This window comes from Haemorhous mexicanus, chromosome 14 (assembly GCF_027477595.1).
Source record: "Haemorhous mexicanus isolate bHaeMex1 chromosome 14, bHaeMex1.pri, whole genome shotgun sequence".
Taxonomy (NCBI): Eukaryota; Metazoa; Chordata; class Aves; order Passeriformes; family Fringillidae; genus Haemorhous; species Haemorhous mexicanus.
This window is the reverse complement of record NC_082354.1, coordinates 3,223,843-3,243,673: the sequence shown is the minus strand read 5'-3', so window position 1 is coordinate 3,243,673 and position 19,831 is coordinate 3,223,843. Positions and strand designations below refer to the sequence as shown.

General features: G+C 44.7%; 1 protein-coding gene across 2 annotated transcripts; it reads left to right on the top strand.

The window, feature by feature from the left end:
- The first annotated feature begins 1,707 nt into the window (after nucleotides 1-1,707).
- On the top strand, nucleotides 1,708-18,933 carry RLIM (ring finger protein, LIM domain interacting). Of its 2 annotated transcripts, XM_059859717.1 has the most exons (4): nucleotides 1,709-1,889; nucleotides 11,016-11,204; nucleotides 12,019-12,102; nucleotides 12,930-18,933. In XM_059859717.1, the coding sequence occupies exons 2-4, from the start codon at nucleotides 11,036-11,038 to the stop codon at nucleotides 14,462-14,464; spliced, it is 1,788 nt and encodes a 595-aa protein (XP_059715700.1). In that variant the 5' UTR covers nucleotides 1,709-1,889; nucleotides 11,016-11,035; the 3' UTR covers nucleotides 14,465-18,933. The 2 variants fall into 2 exon arrangements, with proteins under 2 accessions (XP_059715701.1, XP_059715700.1); XM_059859718.1 differs by lacking the exon at nucleotides 12,019-12,102 and having other exon boundaries at nucleotides 1,708-1,889.
- Nucleotides 18,934-19,831: the final 898 nt, after the last annotated feature.

Here is a 19,831-nt window from a genome sequence, read left to right as displayed (position 1 = left end):
GATGGATTTTTTGCCAGCTTCCAAGGTGCCTGTCAAATATAAAGGAGTGCCCACACACTCAGCCACAGGGTCTCTGTTTGGGGGATACAGTTTCTCCAGCCACTGGAATTTGGAGGAGTTGGAGCACTGCCTGCATAAAACATCCATTTGTCATGGGTCAGCAGCAAGTCATCTGTTCCCTATGACAAATATTTTGGTGCATTAAAAGTACAAAATTACTTTGTGACATTAAATTTACTCTTCTTAGTTTTGGGTTTAGGGTTTTTTTTTAAATTTTACTCACATTTAACAGTCAAAGCAGAGCTGTTAGGTCACAGTTTGACCCTACAGTAAATCTAACTGTAATTTCAGCAATGATACAAAGGTCTGGTCTGGTGTAAACTCGCTCTCCCAACCTCAATTTACTTTTAAAATCATAAAAGGTGAACATTCTGCAAGCAAGTTTTATGCTGTATTGGGTATCACCTCTCCATCACTCCATGTGGTATAGCAATACTCAATTGCTTCATGTACTGGTTACTTGAACAAAAATGTACAAAAATATAGTTGGGAACCTACACCTGCTCCAGATGAAAGTGGGACTCCTTCCTGCTCTCCATTCCTAAGGATTTTGGCATCTTCCTTTCCTGGTCACAGGTTGTGGCAAGTAAAAGTGATGAGAAATATGCCCTGTACCTGTCCCCTCCCTCTTCTCGTGCCTGGACACTGTGGCTGCCTTTAAATCCTCAAATCTGCTGGGGGAAATTTAAAGTGTGAATGTATAAAAAACCACTTCATTTACACTAGAAGCTGGGCTTGTATTGTTGAGTAGAAAGTCAACAGTTTCCACAACCTTTAAATGCAACACCCCCCTCGACAGTGCTATTTTTATAAAGAACCAGCAAAAGGAGAAACAAAGGTGTCTCATGGGCTTCCTGAAATGGTGTAAATGCTCAGGAATATGTTTTTTCTCTATGTATATTATGAAGATGACTTCCTTGAAAGACTTTTGCAATATATGACTTTTCAGGCATTAAAATGGGACCTTTCAAACCTCGGCTGCCCTTGATAATTTCAGCAGTGAGGGGGAAAACAGCAGAAGTGCTTAACCCTACATAACATGGGAAGTCTGGCATTCAATGAACTAAGGCTCTCACCGTAAAACAGGAATCTCTTAGTTTTCATAGGGCATGCCAGCTGTATGTAGTACACACCGCCAGCTGAGAGGGGAAACCCGGCCAGGTAGAGGGAACTCCATGGTTCGACGTGGAGGAATGCCCATGGTGCGAGGTGGAGGAATGTTCATGGCTGGAAGGGAGAGCAGGGTGAATATCCGCACCGACAGACGCCAGTACTGCCAGTATTTGCTTCTTTGGCGCTGCTGGCCACCATGGACCTTGCAGGGAGTCCCCTTCGCCCAGCGCGCACACACCTGAGGCGACATGAAACAGCCGCACACTCAGCGGACCGCAGGGACACGGACCCTCCTGCTGCGCCGCACCGCGAGCGGGCACTGCTGATCCCCGGTCCCTCCACATTGCCTGGGGGCTGTGAACTAAGGAGCGGCCATAGACAGCATCCTGTCCCACCCTGTCCCAGCCTCAGCCTTTGCCCGCACCAAAATGGCGGCGGCCCCTGAGGTCCGGGGCCGCGCGCGCTGGGCGGGGCTGCCCTCCCGGGACGCGCCTGCGCGGGACCCGCGCGCCTCCACTTCCGGCTGCCGGCGGCCGCTTCCGGCCCCCCGTTCCTTGGTAACAATGGAGCAGAAAATGGCCGCCTGAGCGGGCAGGAGGCGGCGCGGCGGCGGAGCGGCACGGGCGGAGCGCGGACAGCCGGCACCCAGCCCCGAGCGGCGCGGGCAGCGGCGCACCCACAGCCGGGGGGGCGGCGGCGGGCGGCAGCGGCGGGCGGTGAGCACAGGGGCGGGGGCGGGCTCTCAAAATGGCCCGGGGAAGGGAGAGGCCCAGGCCCGGGGAGGCGGCGGCTGCCTCCGCCCGGAGCAGGAGGCGGGAGCGGGAACCCCTCAGTCCCCGCTCGGAGCCGGCGTGGCGGCTCGGCGGGGCGCGGGAGGCTCCATCCGCGGTGCCGTGAGGGAGCGGGGGGCGGTGATGGCGGTCCGAGCGCGGGTGTGCCCGGATGGGCCGCGCTCCGTCACCCCGGGCATTCTCCCGGCGGGGCCGCCCGCCGCCACCCTGATCCTCCACCGGGGCTGGTGCTGGGTTTGCTCTGCCTCCGGGGGAGGGGCAGGCGGGCCCGGCACCGTCCGGCTGGGCTGCGGGAGGAATTGGAAAAAGCTCCTTTTGGGAGGGGTGGGGGAGGGGGTGGCTGTAGCTGCTGTCCTGGGCCCCGTCCGCAGTTCAGTGTCTGCTGCAGGAACCGCAGCTTTTCACGGCCCTGTTTCAGGCCGTGCTTCCCGTGAGTTGAGGCAAGAAGCCTTGTTGTGGAAGACAGGCGAGAAGAACTCTTCCTCTCCCGCTGTGCAGAGCTCTGGATCAGCCTGTGACCTGTTCAGACCTGTGGTGTTTGCTATTCCTGTGCTGAGTTTCTCCCTAGTTGAGCACGTCATCTTTGCTCTGTCACCTTAGCTTCCTTTGCAAGTTTTTCCCTGACCCTTTTAATGGTGTTTGTTGGCATTTGAGGTTTCTGTTTCTCTGTTTCAAAACCCTTGTCAAATCTAGCTGCATGTATGTGTTTATCTTGAGTGGTCTGCTTTAATAGAGGAGCAATATCAGGTTGTGTATAATAGTGTGTATGTATATATATATATGTATATAATGTAGTGATGATTAAGGTTTGTTTATAAAATGTATTATGTGTCTTGATTTTAGTGTGCAGTAGAAGTCTGACAAAGGGTTTTGCAGCAAAAATCCCTGAATTTTTAAAATAACAGTAGTATTATATTGCTGTTTCTCAGGAAGGCGTAGCCTTGATACAGGGAAGCTCCTAAACAAGAATACAGACTTGAAAATACCCAATAGTAGCATCCCACATCACTTTTATTTTCCTGTCTATGTTGGCGGTATAGGGTAATTTCAACTTGGAAATACTTCTCAAATGTTCAAAAGAACTTCTGACACTAATTTGTCCCTGAGTTTTAATTGCAGTCACTTGTCAAGTCTTTCTAAAACAAATAAACAGTTGGCTGCTTCTTGGGCAGTTAATTATCTTAATTGAGGGTCAGATATTTAGTTTTGTTGTAGTGGTCACCTAGCACTTAAACTGACTCTGTTCCCTCTACAAGTTTGCCATTTTGGAATTAAAATAATGATAGCTTGGAATTATGTCCTGGGAAGGGAAAACACACCACACATTATAAAATTAAGGGTTTCTAGTTATGTTAGACCACTAAGGCACAACAACTGCAGTGTTCCCTTCATCAGCAGCTCTGGCTGGGTAAATGTTTGTCACTGAAATAACCACACACCAGTATTTTTCAAGCTGTAGTGGTTGCCATCTGTATCATATTTATTTTCCATATTACTGGATGAATTCCTGGACAAGAGTGTCTGCTCTCCAATATGTGTAGTTGGGTTTTTTTAGAGGAATGGATAACATGATCCTTACACTGATATATTTTCAAAACAGCTCTACATCAATACACCAGCCTTGCTTGTTCCTTTATTCCTCTTCCCTGTGGGAATGCATCAAAACAAATCCCTTGATCTTAGCAGAATCATTCCAGTTGCAGTGGAGGTGTTGTACATTTTTTTAATATTCATAGCATAATATAACATAATGTTCTGACTCCATATACTTGAGTCTAAAGATTGTATTTAAGTCCAGCCTAATGTAGCTTAGCACATTACTGAAGAATCCTACATTCTTTTTTTGTAGAGAAATTCAGTTTCCGTGTGTTGAAATACCTGAATCCAGACATGATTAGTGGGTGTTTATCCAAGGTTTTGTGGTTTAATCTCATCTTGGTGAAAACTTATCAGCTGCTGAGCTTGCAAAAATTACTTGTGAAGGGATAACACCAAATGTGAACATTTCCTTCTTCAAGATAATTTTATGAGTCTTGTGCTTTTCAAAACCAAAACTTCTAAAGAGTGTTGCAGTGTCATAACTTAGTCAGGAGCTTTGTGTGCTGAGTAGGGATAGCCAGGAGCATCCCAGGGACTGGTTTTGCTTTTGCATAGGTTCTGGCTGCAGGTAAGGTCATAAACACCAGCCTGTGTCTCCTTCAGACTGCTCAGGTTTGTATTAACAAGGTGCCTGTCAGGAGCTTTTGGCTGCTGTGCTGTGTTGAGGCTCAGCTTTTGACTCAGGTCTGCAGGGTTGGATGTCTCGTAAAGCCACCTGATGATTATGGAATGCAGGAAGAGCCAGCACATATTTTATCTTAGTTCAGTATTTAAAATCATCTTGTGCTCAGAGCACTCTGGGTTTTGATGTGCAAGGTGTATGTGCACATAGTCCTGTTAAAATGCTGGGGCTTTCCTGCCTTGGGATGGCATCAGAAGTGGAATTCTCATGGTGCAGATGCCTGTTTGAATTCAGATAAATTTGCCTTCATTTTATTTCCCACTTCTGTGTTTGTTGGGCAGCAGATATCAACGCACTGGAATTCCTCTGTGGCTTGTGGTTGCAGTGATTCTCTGCTTGTTGCTCTTCTACTGTTAGCAGTGCCTGCATTAGCAGCAGTTGTGTGGAGACAGCAAGATTCAGCAGTGAATTTAAAGATGGCTTTTTCTTTTTTAGTTACAAGTCAGTGAGTGTTGATTGGCTTGGTGCTTTCACTAACCACAGCTTGTGGTTCTTCAGGAATCAAAACTCTGCTTGTCCTTGGATATCAGTCCTGTTCCATTGCTGTCTCTCAGGGTCAACACTGGTTACTTGTGTGCAGCTTTACTTCTTTTGAGTTCAGAGTGGGCCTTCTGCTGCTGACCCAGCAGGAAGCTCATTTCTGGGCAAAAAGAGCATCATTTCATGACCTGCAGTGCTGGAAGCTTGCTGCACCTCAGACACCAAGCTTTCTCTTCTGTGCTATCTGAATGTGATGGCAAAGGCAGTGTTATCTTAATTTTATTTTCCACTTGTATGTGAGAAGTGCTGTTTTAGTAAGTGCAGATGATAAAAGGCAAAGCCCAGCATTTTGGCAGTTGTTACTGCATTTTATTTTCAGAGCTCCATCTTGGTTCCACATGCTCTCAGTGTTCTGGGATTGCTAAGCTCTGCCCTGATTTCCTCACTTCTTTCTGACTTATCAGGAGTTGTTAGTGTTTCTCTTCTTTATCTCAGCAGTTGGTTCAGCTGAAGTGTTTTTGCTCTCTGGTCTGTTGGGGTTTTTTTACTCTGTGGAACTTTCTGCCACTGTTCTGCAAAAGTATTCATTTGCTTTCTGTTGTTGAAATGTATGTTCAGAATGACATCTTGTTTGAGGGCCTTTGCTTTGAAACACATTGGGGTAGTGAAAAAGCTGAATCAATGTTTAACACTCCTTGTTAAAGTGGCATTTAAGTTTTACAGCACTTTTCACAGAACACTTCCCTAGAATACAAAACTTTCTTCCAGCTTTGCAAGAGTGGTGCATGCTTCATGATAACTTTGAAGGGGACAGGGAGTTCTTGATTTTAAAACTTATGGTAGGTTTATTAAAAAGCTAATAAGAACCTAAATCTGCTGTTCATCACAGTGGAATTAAAAAGCCACAATAGCAGGGGGAAAAAAAAATCCCAAAATTCATGATGCCGCTTTGGAAACTAGAAAAGTTTGTTCCTGTTTACTGTTTCTAAGATGGAGATGAGTGTATTGGACCTGTGGTATCAAAGCCTTCAGTGTGATCACAAAAGAAAGCTTGTGCACCTGCACAAAAAGAGAAAGCCAAACAAACTTGACATAATGAAGCTCCATGTATAATGCAGATAGATGACTTTTGTTTCGCTGTCTTAGAGTGTCTTTTTCCTTTAATGATGGGATTCACTGACAGTTTTTGCTCCTGCTTTTGAGCTTGCAGACTTGAGTGATGAAATATTTAAGATTAAAATGTAGTTTCTGTTATGTCTTACTTCCAGCTAGTTTTGAGCATGGAGAAATTGGATACTGACTGGCATGGAAACTGTTTTTCAACTTTGAATTCTTCTAGGAAAATGAGGTGGAGTGGGTTGGATGAGTGCTGTGTGTGAAGTGGGTTCAGTTTGTGCTTGAAGGAGCTGGGGTAAGAGGACTGCCTGTTCTAGCTGCTGTTCCTGTGTCATTTGAGACATGGAATTGGAGCGAGGCTGGCTGGGGCCGTGCTGCCATGGCACGTCAGAGCTGCTGAAGTCACAGTTCGTGGAAAGCGCTTGGACATGCAGCTGTGCTCTGCTTCTCTCGAGCTGAAGTGTCTTTGAGGCATGTTCACTGCAGCCTGGGCAGGGAAAACAGCCTCTAACGACCCAAAGCAAACAAGTCAGTGCTTCTGGCTTCCATCCTGAGTCACTCCTTCAGTGCGAGGGTTTGATCAGTTCTGTAGAGTGCAAGTAAGCAAGGTGCTCTACCGGTTGGAGTAGCTAATTAAGATGAGGGTATGAATCATAAATGAGAAGTTGGCCTTCTGCTGAGGACATCTCTGGAACACCCACACTGCCATCCTCTTTTTTGTTTATCCAGAGGTATTAACTGTGTTGCTGGGACGTGAGGTAACTCAGGAACCATTCCTGCCACCCAGGGCACGAGAGATCCTCTGGTGAGCTTGAAATACCGGTAACACCGACATGGGGGAGTTCTAGAGGAACTTCTTGCACACCTGACTCATGAGCAGCTGAGTTCTTTCTTCAGTTTAATTAAGTTCCATGCCTTGTCCTGTAAAAATTTGAGGAATGCCCCATAAATCTAATGAAAATTTTAATTTTAAGATGTCGCTTTTTCATTTAAGCCTGCCAATTAGTGATTTCATAGTTTGTCAGATTTTCTAAGTTCTGCATAGTTGATTTAATGAGAGCTCTAATATTTTATTTTAAATTTTAAAAGATTTCTTTTAAATGTAAAAAAGCCCAAGAATGCAGGCTAATGTAGTGTCTTGGTGTTCAATTCAGGTAACTGATGTCAGGACATAATACACATTATTTATTGAAGGAGGAAGAACTAGGGATTTATTACTGTGCCTTATGGTCCATTATGCAATATGGAGGTAGGCTGTGTTACTGTTGAAGGTAAATGGGTGACACACACATGTTACCCCTGCTTGCTCTCCCACCACATTTGAGGCAGTAGCACATTCCTGACTGGATTTAGTTTACAAACAACCTGGCATGAAAGAGCACAAAATATTTCTTATGCTCTAAGAATGATAACTTTGTATTATTGAGGGACTATCCAGTACTCTTAAATTGTCCCTATCAAAAAAACCACAGTATTACTTCCTCTTGAATTAAAAGAATGTAACAAACAATAGCTTTTGTGGGCTTACTGCAGTCTGGAGCAGCAGTGGGGAGACAGGCAGTCATTTGTGCTTGGAAATCTCTGAGGCTGTTGAAGCGTAACTGCAGGGAAGATACTTTTCTGATTTGTGGCAGGATGGGAGCACCAATTAAGAATTCACTGTAGTTACTCTTGTCTGGATATTCAAGCTGCTGAAGAATTTTTTTTTTTCTCCAAGGAGAAAATTTTTTATCCTATCTCTGATTTTCTTGCTTTGTGCAGTCCTTAGATGGTCACCCCCTCACTTCCCTGTCAAGAGATTTTCATACCTGGGTATCTCAGCTGAAGTTGGCAATAACCAGCAGATGTGAACTTCCTGCTCGTAGTTGTGACCTTCCCCACCCTGTGTCAATTCAGTGCTGACAAGGAAGGACCCTGAAGGAGGAAATTCTGCATCTTTTAGCTTGGATAAGAACCAAGTCTTACTCTGGAAGAAAGAAAAGCAGACTTGAACTATACTTGCTTATTAGATAGCCAAATATTGGTTATTTTGTAAGCTAATAGTACACCTGATGGTTTTCCCTCATCAGGCTTCCCTGTACTACTGGCTTCCTTCAGCCAGTCTTAATTGTCTGCAGTGTGAGCTGAGTGCAGCATCCTGAGGGGCAGATTTTCAAGTTCTTTCTGCCTCTCTGTGCAGGGCCTTGGAAATCCTCCTGTCCAGCCAGATGGGCTCTATGGAGCCTGCTGAGGCAGGAGCAGTCTAAACATTCCAGTAGGTTCAGTCTGGCCATGGAGAGCTCTGCAGCAGGCTGGAGGTGAGGCTTATGATGCACAATGTGCACAATGAGCTGAGTGCACAGGGAGGAGATAGAAAGCAGCAGAAGCCTTGGGATGGAAATCCTGGTTTTCATTTGCTGGTTTTAATATCAGAGCTCTGGTTTGAAATGTATCATCCCTTTTGCTGTCTGCAGTCACGTAGAGAGAATGTGGTGTTGCTGCTGTGTTTCTGTGCCATCTGTATTTCCATCAGTGTAAACATCCCAGAGAGATTCACAGCATTTCTGGGGGATAAGGGGGACTGGTGTAACCTGTTAGTAGCTTGCAATAGGGCAATACAGCAATTTGTCACTAGCAGAAAAGTCCTCATGTAAATTAAATTCTTCATTCGTCCCACCTCTGAGCAGTAAACTCTATTCAGCCTTGACCATTTGCTGATTTTATGATTTAAGAGGGAAGATAAGTGATGAAGGAGGAGAAAAGAGGAGCAAACCTGGAAATTAGTAGTACTGACTTATTCCAAGCATTTCTTAAAGAATCACCCATTGAACTGTACATCAGCCTGTTGGTGAAGAAGAGATTTTAAATTCCCCCCCATTTGACTTATTTTGACTCTCCTTTTTTCCCTGACCAAGAATGGTACACCTTCATTTTCTGAAATGGAATAGACAAATATCTTTGAGTCACGTAGGTATTAGATAGCCAAGGTGCCTGCAAGCATTTTCAGTTAAAAGGGAAGTAGTAAATAAGTAGTAAACAAATGTTATGTTTTGTATGTGTAGTGCACCTTTCTGTTTTAAGAGCTGTTGAAGAATTGATCTAATGCTTACAAAGGTGTTAATATTGCCATCTTTCTGAAGATATTCCACGTGTTTCCAAGTTTGATGTGTATTCCCAAAGAAATGATGCATTTCAAGGTTTTATTTTGGGTGCAAGTTACTCGTTCTACTTGAGACTTTTATTCAGATATTGCCAGAACCACTGAGAACTGCTTTTAAAAGTATCTTCTCCAGCGTGTCTTTAAATAATGGTACTTGAAGTAATAATTCTGCTGCAGAAAGCTTGTAAAAAAAGTTGACTGAAGCTGTGTTCTCACTAGAAATACGTGCCTGGCATGTGAAGGGCACAGGGATTTCTTAAGTGAGCCGGGTCAGAGCTGAACACACCTGCAGAAACTATTGCTCAACTGTCCTGTGAATGGGGTCTTTTATCGGTGTTTAACAGCACGTCACAGCACACAACACTTGCATGTCACATGCCAGTCTGCAGTCTTTAGATTGCTCCAGGGATTTAGAAATGCAGAGAAAGCTGATAGGCTCCCATCTGACTCAGGAGTGACTCTGGTAATTGCTGCTGCTTCCTGATTCCTGAAAAAAGTGTGTAATTGCTTTGGTAAATGGCAGAACCTCACAGAACCAAACAGCACAGGTAGCCCTAAGTGGCAGTAAGTTAATATCACTAGCTTAAAATCAAATTCTGTTGCATCAGAACTGAAGACAAAGAGGGTCAGAACAGCAGTTTCATAATTTTCAAGTCTGCAGTAACGGGATGTCCTATCCTGCAGAATTTTTCTGGTGCTGCACACCGAGGTGGTTGGTGCACTTTAATTTTCACCATAGCAGCTGAAATAAAGTGCCCGTGGAGATCATGCAGTGCTGCTCTTCTGGAGAAGCACTAATGTAAACTGTGGGCAGTCTTGACTTGACAGCTGTGCTGACAAACCAAAAAAAGATGCTTTTTGCACTAGACAGATGTCTAAGTGTTGGAAATTTTCCAGTGAGAAGCAGAAAAGCTTTATTCTTCCAGTATTTCCATGTCACTTGAAGTATGGTTTAAATGAAAAGAATGTTTTCAGATGGGGAATGTTATTGCAGAGCTTTTTAGCATGCAGAGGATTAGCTTCTTAATCACCTCTGAGTAACTAGATTCCACCAGTTGTACAGGAAAATTCTTGGTGCTGTGAATAGTGAGGCAGAGTGATCAAGGAAACTGGTTATTTTATCTTCATTTGATGTATTTGCATGGCACAGCCAGTGCCAGAATGTCTCCTGCATTTGCATCTGTTCCTTGTAATATTTATCAGATACAGACACGGCATTAATCGATTATTTTCCTTGAAAGAGAGACGTTGTCAAGTATTTCATCCAAATGAAAAACAATATGAGAAGGTTGTATTTTAAAATATGCAGCCTGGAAGACAGCTCTTTAAAGGAGTGGTGTAGCTGGTATGTGCTGGAGTTTTGTCTTGGAAATTTGCTCATCAACATCAGTTCAGTAAAAGCTGAAACTTGAAAGCAAATTCCTGTCTTGATGTAAAACTATAAAGCTGATTTTACAAACTCTTTTTGGTTTTTGAGGGAATGAGAACCTGTCCTTTTTTTTTTTTTTTTTTTGTGTACAAAGTTCGACAGCATCTTCATTTGAGTTCTTCATAACCACTTCATTCTGTTAAAATTCACGAGTGTGGTGAAGAAGGTGTTTCTGTAGCAGGCAGGAAAAAGCAAGGAACACCTAATCCTGTGCTCAGAGAGCACAATCAAGGATGGCTTATGTCTTGTACTACACTTCTGTAAGGCTGCTTGGAGAGGCAGTTGTGATATCAGGAATATTTTATGCAAAAAGCTGATAATCATGGTCGCCTACTATGTGAATTCAAAGATGGGCTCTAAGCCTTATGGCAGATGATATTCTGTGTTCAGCTTGCTGCTTTGATGAGTATTTGGGCATCAGTTTTGTTTGTACTTCTTGAGGAGGTTCAAGCTTTGTTTTTGATCCCTGTGGTGATGAACCTGATCCTAACTGAAGCTTCATTAGCAAACTGCTTTAACCTGTACTTCACCCTCCATTACAAACATGCATAAATTCCATGCTGTATTTCACTGCTCTCCTGAAGGGTTTGTCCTCTCCCTTTTTAGGTACACTTCTGTTCATCAAGATGGAAAGCTCAGATTCTAGTGATAAAGGAAGTATTGATCAATCAGAAGCCCAACGTCAGAGCCAGCTGGATCGGTTAGACCGAGAAGAAGCTTTCTATCAATTTGTGAACAACCTGAGTGAAGAGGACTACAGGCTTATGAGAGATAACAATTTGCTAGGAACACCAGGTAGGTAATGCTTGCCTATGTCCATCCTGCTAGAGTTGCTTGTAGGAAATCTGTGTCATTTTTTGTTCCCCCGAAGCCCTTTAACCCGTCTGTGTGCTGCAGCTGTGTTCCGTGGTAGGAAGTAGCTTCTTGCTAATTTGTGCACATTCAAATTCAAATGGTCCCTTGACTTGTGGAGACATAGGGTGATGTGGATTCATCAGATACAAAAAGTCTGGTGTTTGCACAACTTGGCAGGAACACCCAGATTTGACCCAGTTCCAGCTGTGAACCTTAGATGGACAAAAAATCTCTGTGTGCAGAGATTTTGTGCTGGTGAGGTTTGGAGTTTGTAACCAGGGTAAGTAGTCTGGTATGAGATTCTGCATGGACATTTTGATGTCAGCTCTCAATCAATGTGTTAAACTTCCTCTTCATAGGTTGATGCCTAATGCAAATCATGACTCAAGTTATTTAAACCTTCTGTTCCTGCTTGTGGAAGTGTTAACCTCGAATATTTCATGCTGGACATCCTAATGGGTGGAGGATGACAAAAATTGCTGCTCAGTTTTTGAGGTTACAGAATCAGAGGGCACATCTCTCTTGAATAGGATAGAACTGTTGGGTATTTCAGCTTCAGGAAAACTTACTTGGGACAACAGTGCTAAAGTGTCTGAACTTCCCCTTAGCAACGTGCCTGGCAGTGCCATTATGGCAGGGTTTAATTAGACAGAACACAAGCAGTGGCTTGTACCTTCTTTAGAAGCTTTTGTTAATGCTTGCCATACATATATGATTTGGAAATATTTTTGGAAAATTTTGCTTATTTTCTAAGGTGAAATTACTGAAGAAGAGTTGCTGAGAAGGCTACACCAAGTTAAAGAAGGTCCGCCACAGCAAAACAGTGATGAGAATAGAGGTATATACAGTATTTGTGAAAACTCTTAACTTTAGCACCCCATACGGACCTTAACTTGAGTGCAGGAGTGGAACAAGTTAAGCCTAGGCAGGTGCAAGGTGAGCTTTGTTTCAAAACTCAGTGAACCTTATGTCTGATATCTGCTGCAGAGGTCAGTTTGGGACAGATTTCATTCATAACACATTTCTTACTTCTATCAAAATAAACTTTTGCTTAGGTTTATTTCTTTTTTATTTCATTTTTTTTAAGATTGCCTTTCTGTCTGCTCCCTTCTGGGATGCTTTTTGGTGATCCTTCTTTTTTAATTCTTCCCTTCCAAAGACGCTGCATTGCTTTTGGTGTCACCCTTCTACAGAGATTGGTGGGGGATGCTTGGAGCTGACCAGTGGGGTAGATTCTTCAGTGAGACAGATTTGCTATAAAGCTCAGCAGGTGAAGGTTCAGGACAACCTTAATTCTCTGTTTCACGGTCGATAGATCACTTAATTGTTTGGAAAGGAAAACACAGAGTATTGATGTGTTATGACACCTGACATGTGACTTTCCATTTACTTATGATAGAAAATACATGTTCTTTTGATGACTTGTTTGCTCTGTGATGGCTGCAGCCTATCTGTGCATATTAGAGCAATGTCCACTCCTGCTCCCTTAGAAGAGCTCTGGTAGTTACAGAATTGTCACACTGCCTGTGAAACCACCGTAGCACTCGGTAGGATTCAGCACTTCTAAATTGTCACTCGTTAAGCTAAGCAATTATGTTCTTGGAAAAGATGGCTCCAAAATTAGCTCAGTACTCTAATTTTGGTAGTTCCCTGTCTTTTTCACAGGTGCAGAGTCCGCAGAAGATGTTTCAAATGGAGATTCTATAATAGACTGGCTTAATTCAGTCCGACAGACTGGAAACACAACACGAAGCGGGCAGCGAGGAAACCAGTCCTGGAGAGCAGTGAGCCGGACTAACCCAAATAGCGGCGACTTCAGATTCAGTTTGGAAATAAATGTCAACCGTAATAATGGGAACACGAATCCAGAAACTGAGAATGAGCCATCTGTAGAGCCTTCCAGTGGGGAGGATTTGGAAAACAGCCAAAGTGACTCTGAAATTCCAAGGTCTGAATCGCCATCTGTAAGGCAGCCTGGATCAGAAAGGAGCAGTGCGGAGGAGCTGACAGCGGAGGAGGCTTCCCCTCCTAGAGGGCAGAGGAGAGCCAGGAGTAGGAGTCCAGAACAGCGGCGGACGCGGGCTAGGACTGATAGAAGTAGGTCACCTATTAATGCAGTGAGCGAGGCCCCTCGCAGGTCTCATCACAACACATCATCTCAAACACTTGACCACTCCTCAGCGGGCGAGGCTGAGGGCAGCTCTAGAACCAGGCAGCACGTGACGTTAAGGCAGCACACAGTGGGGACTGAGGTGCCAAGTGAAAATGCAGTTCTGTTTTCCCCCCCTGAGACGAGGCCTGCTCCTCAAGCAGCAGGTTCTTCAGAAACCACCGGCACCAGCGAGTCCACGGCTCCTGGGCAGAGGCCTCCCACCATAGTGCTGGACCTGCAGGTGAGAAGAGTTCGCCCGGGCGAGTACCGGCAGAGGGACAGCATCGCCAACAGGACCCGCTCGCGGTCCCAGACCCCCAACAACACGGTCACCTACGAGAGCGAGCGCGGAGGCTTCCGGCGCACCTTCTCCCGCTCGGAGCGGGCTGGGGTGAGAACTTACGTCAGCACCATTAGGATCCCCATCCGTAGGATCTTAAACACGGGCCTGAGCGAGACCACGTCGGTGGCCATCCAGACCATGCTGAGGCAGATCATGACCGGCTTCGGGGAGCTCAGCTACTTCATGTACAGCGATAGCGATGCAGATTCCAGTGGGGCGACTCCGAGTCACAATGTGGAGACTTCCGAGCCGCAGAGCGGAGGCGGGGGCGCCTCGGGCAATGAGAATGCAGATGTTAGCTCAGGGGAGGTGTACGAGGGGGGGCACGAGGCTAGCTCAACATCTGGTGCCAGGCGGGAAGGCCGGAATATGAGGGGATCGGTCACTTTTGAAGAAAGTGGTTCTCTGCCATTCCTTAGCCTTGCACAGTTTTTCCTACTCAACGAAGATGACGATGACCAACCGAGAGGACTCACCAAAGAACAAATTGACAACCTAGCCATGAGGAATTTTGGTGAGAGCGACGCTCTGAAAACCTGCAGTGTGTGCATCACAGAGTACACGGAGGGCAACAAGCTCCGCAAGCTGCCGTGCTCGCACGAGTACCACGTGCACTGCATTGACCGCTGGCTGTCGGAGAACTCCACCTGCCCTATCTGCCGCAGGGCAGTCCTGGCCTCTGGGAACAGGGAGAGCGTGGTCTAAAGCAGAGCTGAATCGATGGCCAGGCAGCCGGTGTGATAGTGATGGGCAAAGAAGTCACTTCCTTTATGGCCACTTTTTGAGTGGTACCTCAATGTATAGTAATGACTCGGAGTGAATCTTCCCTCATGAAAGCATTTTCTCTGGATTCAAGCTTTGGGAATTGGAAAATTTCTTTAATTAGGTTTTTCGAGTTCTAGTTGGTTTGGGTGTTCAATTTCACTTGTCCAAAGACATCTCCCCACTTCAAAATATTTTTTTTCTTTGTGAAGATATTAAGTTCTTTCTCCTTCCCAGCCCTTGCCACCCCAGCCCAATAAACAGTTTTTCCTCAAGATTGTGCTTCTGAGGAGTTATTTGAGAAGTTATCCCAGCTCAGTGTCCATGAGTCATAGAGGAATTTTTTGCAAGAAATCCAACTCTCTGAAAAAATAATATTAATTTAATTGCACATTTGAACATACTTTTAATTTTCCTCCTGGGTTAATATTGGACATGTCTGTGTAAATAACACTAATGTTAGCCCTTTCCCCATCACTATGGCACGCTGTAGGATGAGCTGTTAGCGTAATTGGGATATTTATCTTGTTGTGGAAATATAAGAATTGCCTATGCTTGTTTAAATAAAGGAAAAAAAAAATCTGTTTTAAAATTGTAAAGCTTTTTTGTAGAAGCTCAGTACTTTTCCAATGCACTGTTGTACTAACGCATTAAGAATTACAATTGTACCATGCTTAGAAATCAAGAACGCTTTTCATACAAACCCCACTACACAGAGAGCAAACTGAACATGAGAGAGCTGCTTTTGTGACTGTGTACCTGTCAAGAGCAGTGCATATCTGTACTATTTATGTGAACAGCTACTGTAACATAAAAACAGTTGGATTAGACATTTAATTGCATTTAAAAAAACCGGAAATTAAATGTTATAGTTGCAGTGTTTTGGCTCAGTAATGCCACAAAAAAAAAAAAAAGATGATAAAAATTAGAAACTGTTCTAATGGCTGGTTATTTCTTGGTATGGTTGCAAATATGGAATAATACAAACCTGTGTGTACTGACTTGTTCACTGAGGTTTGTGCCCAATTTTTCTATCAGCTTTTCCTCTCAATTTCTGAGGCAATGTTGTAACTTCAGCAAACAAGTATGGACAGGTTGGTTTTTAACTCTTCACAGGCTTCAACTGTACTGGTAACCTCTGGATGTGTTGAGTGGTCTGGTGTTGGTAGCCTGTAGTGCAGGTACTGCAGGGAATAACTGGAAAGCACATCATTAGTATTGGGTTACATTTTAAAATGAGTTCACTTCAATGTGTAGGAGATTCTTGAGACTAACATTAAAAACCCAACAAGCTCTTTATATTCCTATTGGACAGAATGAAAATGAATTTATTTACTTTTAAAATTATGTACATGGTGTGTTGCAGTTGAGAATTGGAGAATGTGCCTCAACTCTCATCGGAGTGTGTGTGTGTGGGGAAACATCCTTCACCCTCACTGACCCCTTATTTGTTTTAGTCTCTAAGGTTTTGGGGTTTTCCTGGCCTACATGAGCAGTGGGAAAGTGGTTGTTATTTATTTCCACTCCAGGGCAGTAGTTCTGAAGGGGTATGAGCTGCTCTTGCTGGCTGAATGGGAAATGTTGCTTATTCCTCAGATGATGAAACCAAAGCTGGCCTATCTCTTTTTTCCTAATTAAAACACATTTTTGCTGTTTTATAGTGGTGGGTGCATAAACTATAATCGCTGCTCTAAGCCATTTTAACATCTCATCAGCTAGTTCAGGATTCCACAGCATTCCAAAATTCTGGGGTTTTTTTTTCTCTCCATGTGCATTTTGTGCTGTTTCAGTGGGAAGCCCTGACTGGCTGTTGAGCTCTTTCCTCCTGGTGGGACACACCACCATGGCAGAGGGAGCACAAGGGTTCTTTGGGAACAGAACAATCAGTCAGCTCATGGGTTTGGCTTTTTCCTTGGATGCACATCACTGTAAAATTGGAGTTGGCTGTTGATTCTGGGTGCTGGTTTTTCTGTGCCAAAATTTCACAGCAAAATAGCACTTCTGAATTTCACAGAGCAAATACTCGCTCTCAGTTACAGTTTCCAGAGCATAGAATTAGAAGGAAAAAAAACCCTCTCTACATGAGTACCATGTTAAATGTTGGAAGTCAGAGATGTTCACCTCAGACCAGAGCTGGTGACCACCAGGAAGGGAGCCCATTTTCCCAAACCCACACAAAGCATGGCTGTGGTACCTGTCACCCCTCCTCTTCCGTGGAATTTCCACCTTGGTAGAACTGCCCCAGAACAACAGTTTTGTTATAGCTTATGGAATGTCTTAACATTTTATCTTTCTGTAACAAGAGCAACTAATAAAATCTTGGAGGTTTCCCAGATGTTACCAAGAACAAATAATTTAATCTCAGTTTAAGAGACGTTGATGGTTCTCCATGGTTTCTCTGCCTTTCGCAGCACTGAGTGTGCTGAAGGGGCTGGGGGCTCATTGTCTGCAGCAAAAACTTCTTTATGTAGCTCGGTTAATTAGGGTAATTAAATTTCTGTTTATCTAAATTTAGAGTGGAGTTAGGAAAAGCCAATATTAACATTTCAGTTGCTTACAAAATGTGAAACACTTTCATAATTAGACTAATTTACATTTCATGAATTATTTTGATAGGGAACATGTGTATTTAGCTCTTCCCTTAGTATTTTTTTATATTTCTGGAGGGACTCAGCATCTTCACTCGTGCCTGTAGGGGTATGAAGGGTTAAAAGGGCGAGTTTTGGCACGTTCCTAGGGCTGATTTGAAGGAATGGTGGCTTCGGAGAGGCAGTGCCGTGTGCGCTGTGGCCTGGGTCACAGTGCCACCGTGTGGGATCTGCCTTCAGCACCAGCGGGATTCCTTGCTTTTCTCTTGTTCCGGAGGATTCTCCTTGTCATTGCCCGACTCAGTGGTTGCCATGGGGTTTTTTCCCAAATGTCCAAGCTCCTGCTGGGAATGCCTGGTGCGTGAGCTCCATTCCTTTCTGACAGGACAGAGCCCTACCCGCGGCAATGACAGCAGTCCCCTGGCCAAAGCCTTGTGACAAACACAGTTTTAATAATTACATTTGTTGTGAGTTGCTGTTAGTTCATATTTTAATTCACATTGTGAACAAACACAGACTTGTGGGTGCTCACTTTTTTTGTATGTTTGTTTGGGTGGGGGGGCTTTATCTGTGAAAAGACTGAATTCCTGGTGCTGACTGGATTTCCCTTTCACGTGCATATTTTTTATTTCTTCGAACAAGTTGGGTTTTTTGCAGAGAACTTGGAGGCAGTTGAGTTGTTTTAAAAACGGTTTGATTGTGTAGGTACTTCGTGCATAGAAATCAGGGAATTTGAAGGGCCTTTTGTAGGCAGCGCTGCCGTGCAGGCACAGCAGCTGCAGGACACGACACCCACCCTAATTGTCCATTGTGTCTCCCTGCAGACGAAGGGGTTTCCCACCAGAGCTGGCACAATGGCCCATAATGAGTGTCATCCCAGTTTCCTGTCACTTGTCCTGGTTATGCAAATGTGGGACTCCAAAGGCCCCTTGCCCGGGTGGATCCGCGGTGGATAAACAGCTCCCCAGACAGTTCCCTACAACCCAGTGGTCTCACCACAACAGTGAGGGGATGGATAATGGGAGGGTGAGGAGAGGTGCAGGTGAGGCTGAGGGGATTCTGAGCCTCCACACCACAGCACGAGCCTCCATCCCTCATTGCCTCACCCTTCATTTGGGATCGCCGAGTCCGGGGAAGCTCTCTCCTGCCTTTGGGGAGCCGAGGAGGAGCCCAGCTGTTGGAAATGTCTGCCTGCTCCTCTGCCTTCTCCCAGGAGGAGGAGCTTTGCATGAAGGTTGGCTTGGAGCCACACGGAGGGAATTTATAACAACTTCAGAAATATTTGCAGCCCTTATGTACAGTAGGCTTTTTGTTTATCCTCGATTAAGGGGGGAAGCAGGAGGCTGAAGAGACACAATTAATGGTAACGTACCCAAAGTACAAATAAGTGGTGGTGTGTTAAAAAAAGAGGTTTGCATCTGTTATACCAGGGCTTCCCAACCTCTCAGATAGACTGTATCTCTTTTGTCTTATGAGGAAACATAACATTGAATTTATTTGATTTAGTTCTGGTTTTATTCCCTTTAGCTACAATATTTGAGCCCCTTTCTGAATTTCACTCTGCTGGGAAGGCTGTTGGTTGGGAAGCCCTGAATTCCACTGTGAATGTAACACTTTTCTTTATTATTCTTTTTTTTTTTTTTTTTTTTTTAACAGTGCTTTACATTTGCTTATACTGGACTTGTTTAATACAAACTGGTACTCAGAGGTTGTTGGACACAGTTTGACCAGGTTTGCCAGCTAACACTTAGGAGGAGTTTGTTCCCTATGTAAGGTGTTATAATGCAAATTTAAATAGACTCAATAAAATGCATGAAGTGTTCATTTTGTGCTGGATCATCACTCCTTGGGTTTATTCTTATGGTGGGAATGCACTGGAGTACGTAGTGATGGATGTGGCAGGAATTTATTTCCTCCATGCACCTTTCCCCTTGAGGCAGAAAGGAAGGAGCTGGAATGGTACAGAATTAACTCCTCAGAAGAATTTGTTGCATTAGGACATAAAACCAAAGAAATAAATACCTCTGTGTCCCAGACTTTGTCAATCTGGCAGTGGATAGTGCAGGATACAAAAGCAGCATCTCCAAGTTGTCTTCCAAGGAAAAGCTGGGCCCGTGCAGGGCTGGCAGGGCTGTCTCCCTGCAAATACAGCCAGGATTCAGGGAGAGTCTCACATGTGGCTTAAAGCTCTGTCCTAAAATTAGCAGCTGAAGTCTGTGAATGGGAAGGAAGTTTTTTAGGGTGTGGGAAGCTGTATTTATGATCTGTGCTTCCCCCACCTCAGTCCCATTCCTCGGGTAGGAAGTGGGAGCCGCTCGCCGAGAGCAGCGCGATGGCATCGGTGCAAAGGGACAGGAAGGTGCTGTGTGCCTGAAAAAGGGATTGGCACCCACAGTTCTGGGTGCCAGGGCAGGGGCTCAGTGCCACAGCTGGGCTGATGCTCCTCAGCACTGCCATGCTCTTCTCCAGCAAGGAGAAGTTGTGGGCTGCTCCAGGGATGCAGGAGTTGGGATTCTGCTCCAGCTTCACTCTCCAGAGGGAGAGCTCTTGGATAAAGGAGGTTTTTCCTCATTCCCACATGCTTCTTGCTCTTTGAGACTTCAGTTCAGTCTGAAAGTGGGTGTTTAACACAGGTGTAGCTTTGATTTCAGTTACTATTCATGAAGTGACTCCCACGCTGTGTGTCAGGAGCTCTTTGCCTGGTAGCTGTCTCCAACCCCTC

Bases quoted from the DNA above. Each gene is read 5' to 3' on its own strand.
- RLIM (XM_059859717.1), top strand. From the start codon at position 11,036: ATGGAAAGCTCAGATTCTAGTGATAAAGGAAGTATTGATCAATCAGAA. The intron at 11,205-12,018 runs GTAGGTAATGCT...TTATTTTCTAAG, and splicing joins CAATTTGCTAGGAACACCAG to GTGAAATTACTGAAGAAGAG. The intron at 12,103-12,929 runs GTATATACAGTA...TCTTTTTCACAG, and splicing joins AAACAGTGATGAGAATAGAG to GTGCAGAGTCCGCAGAAGAT.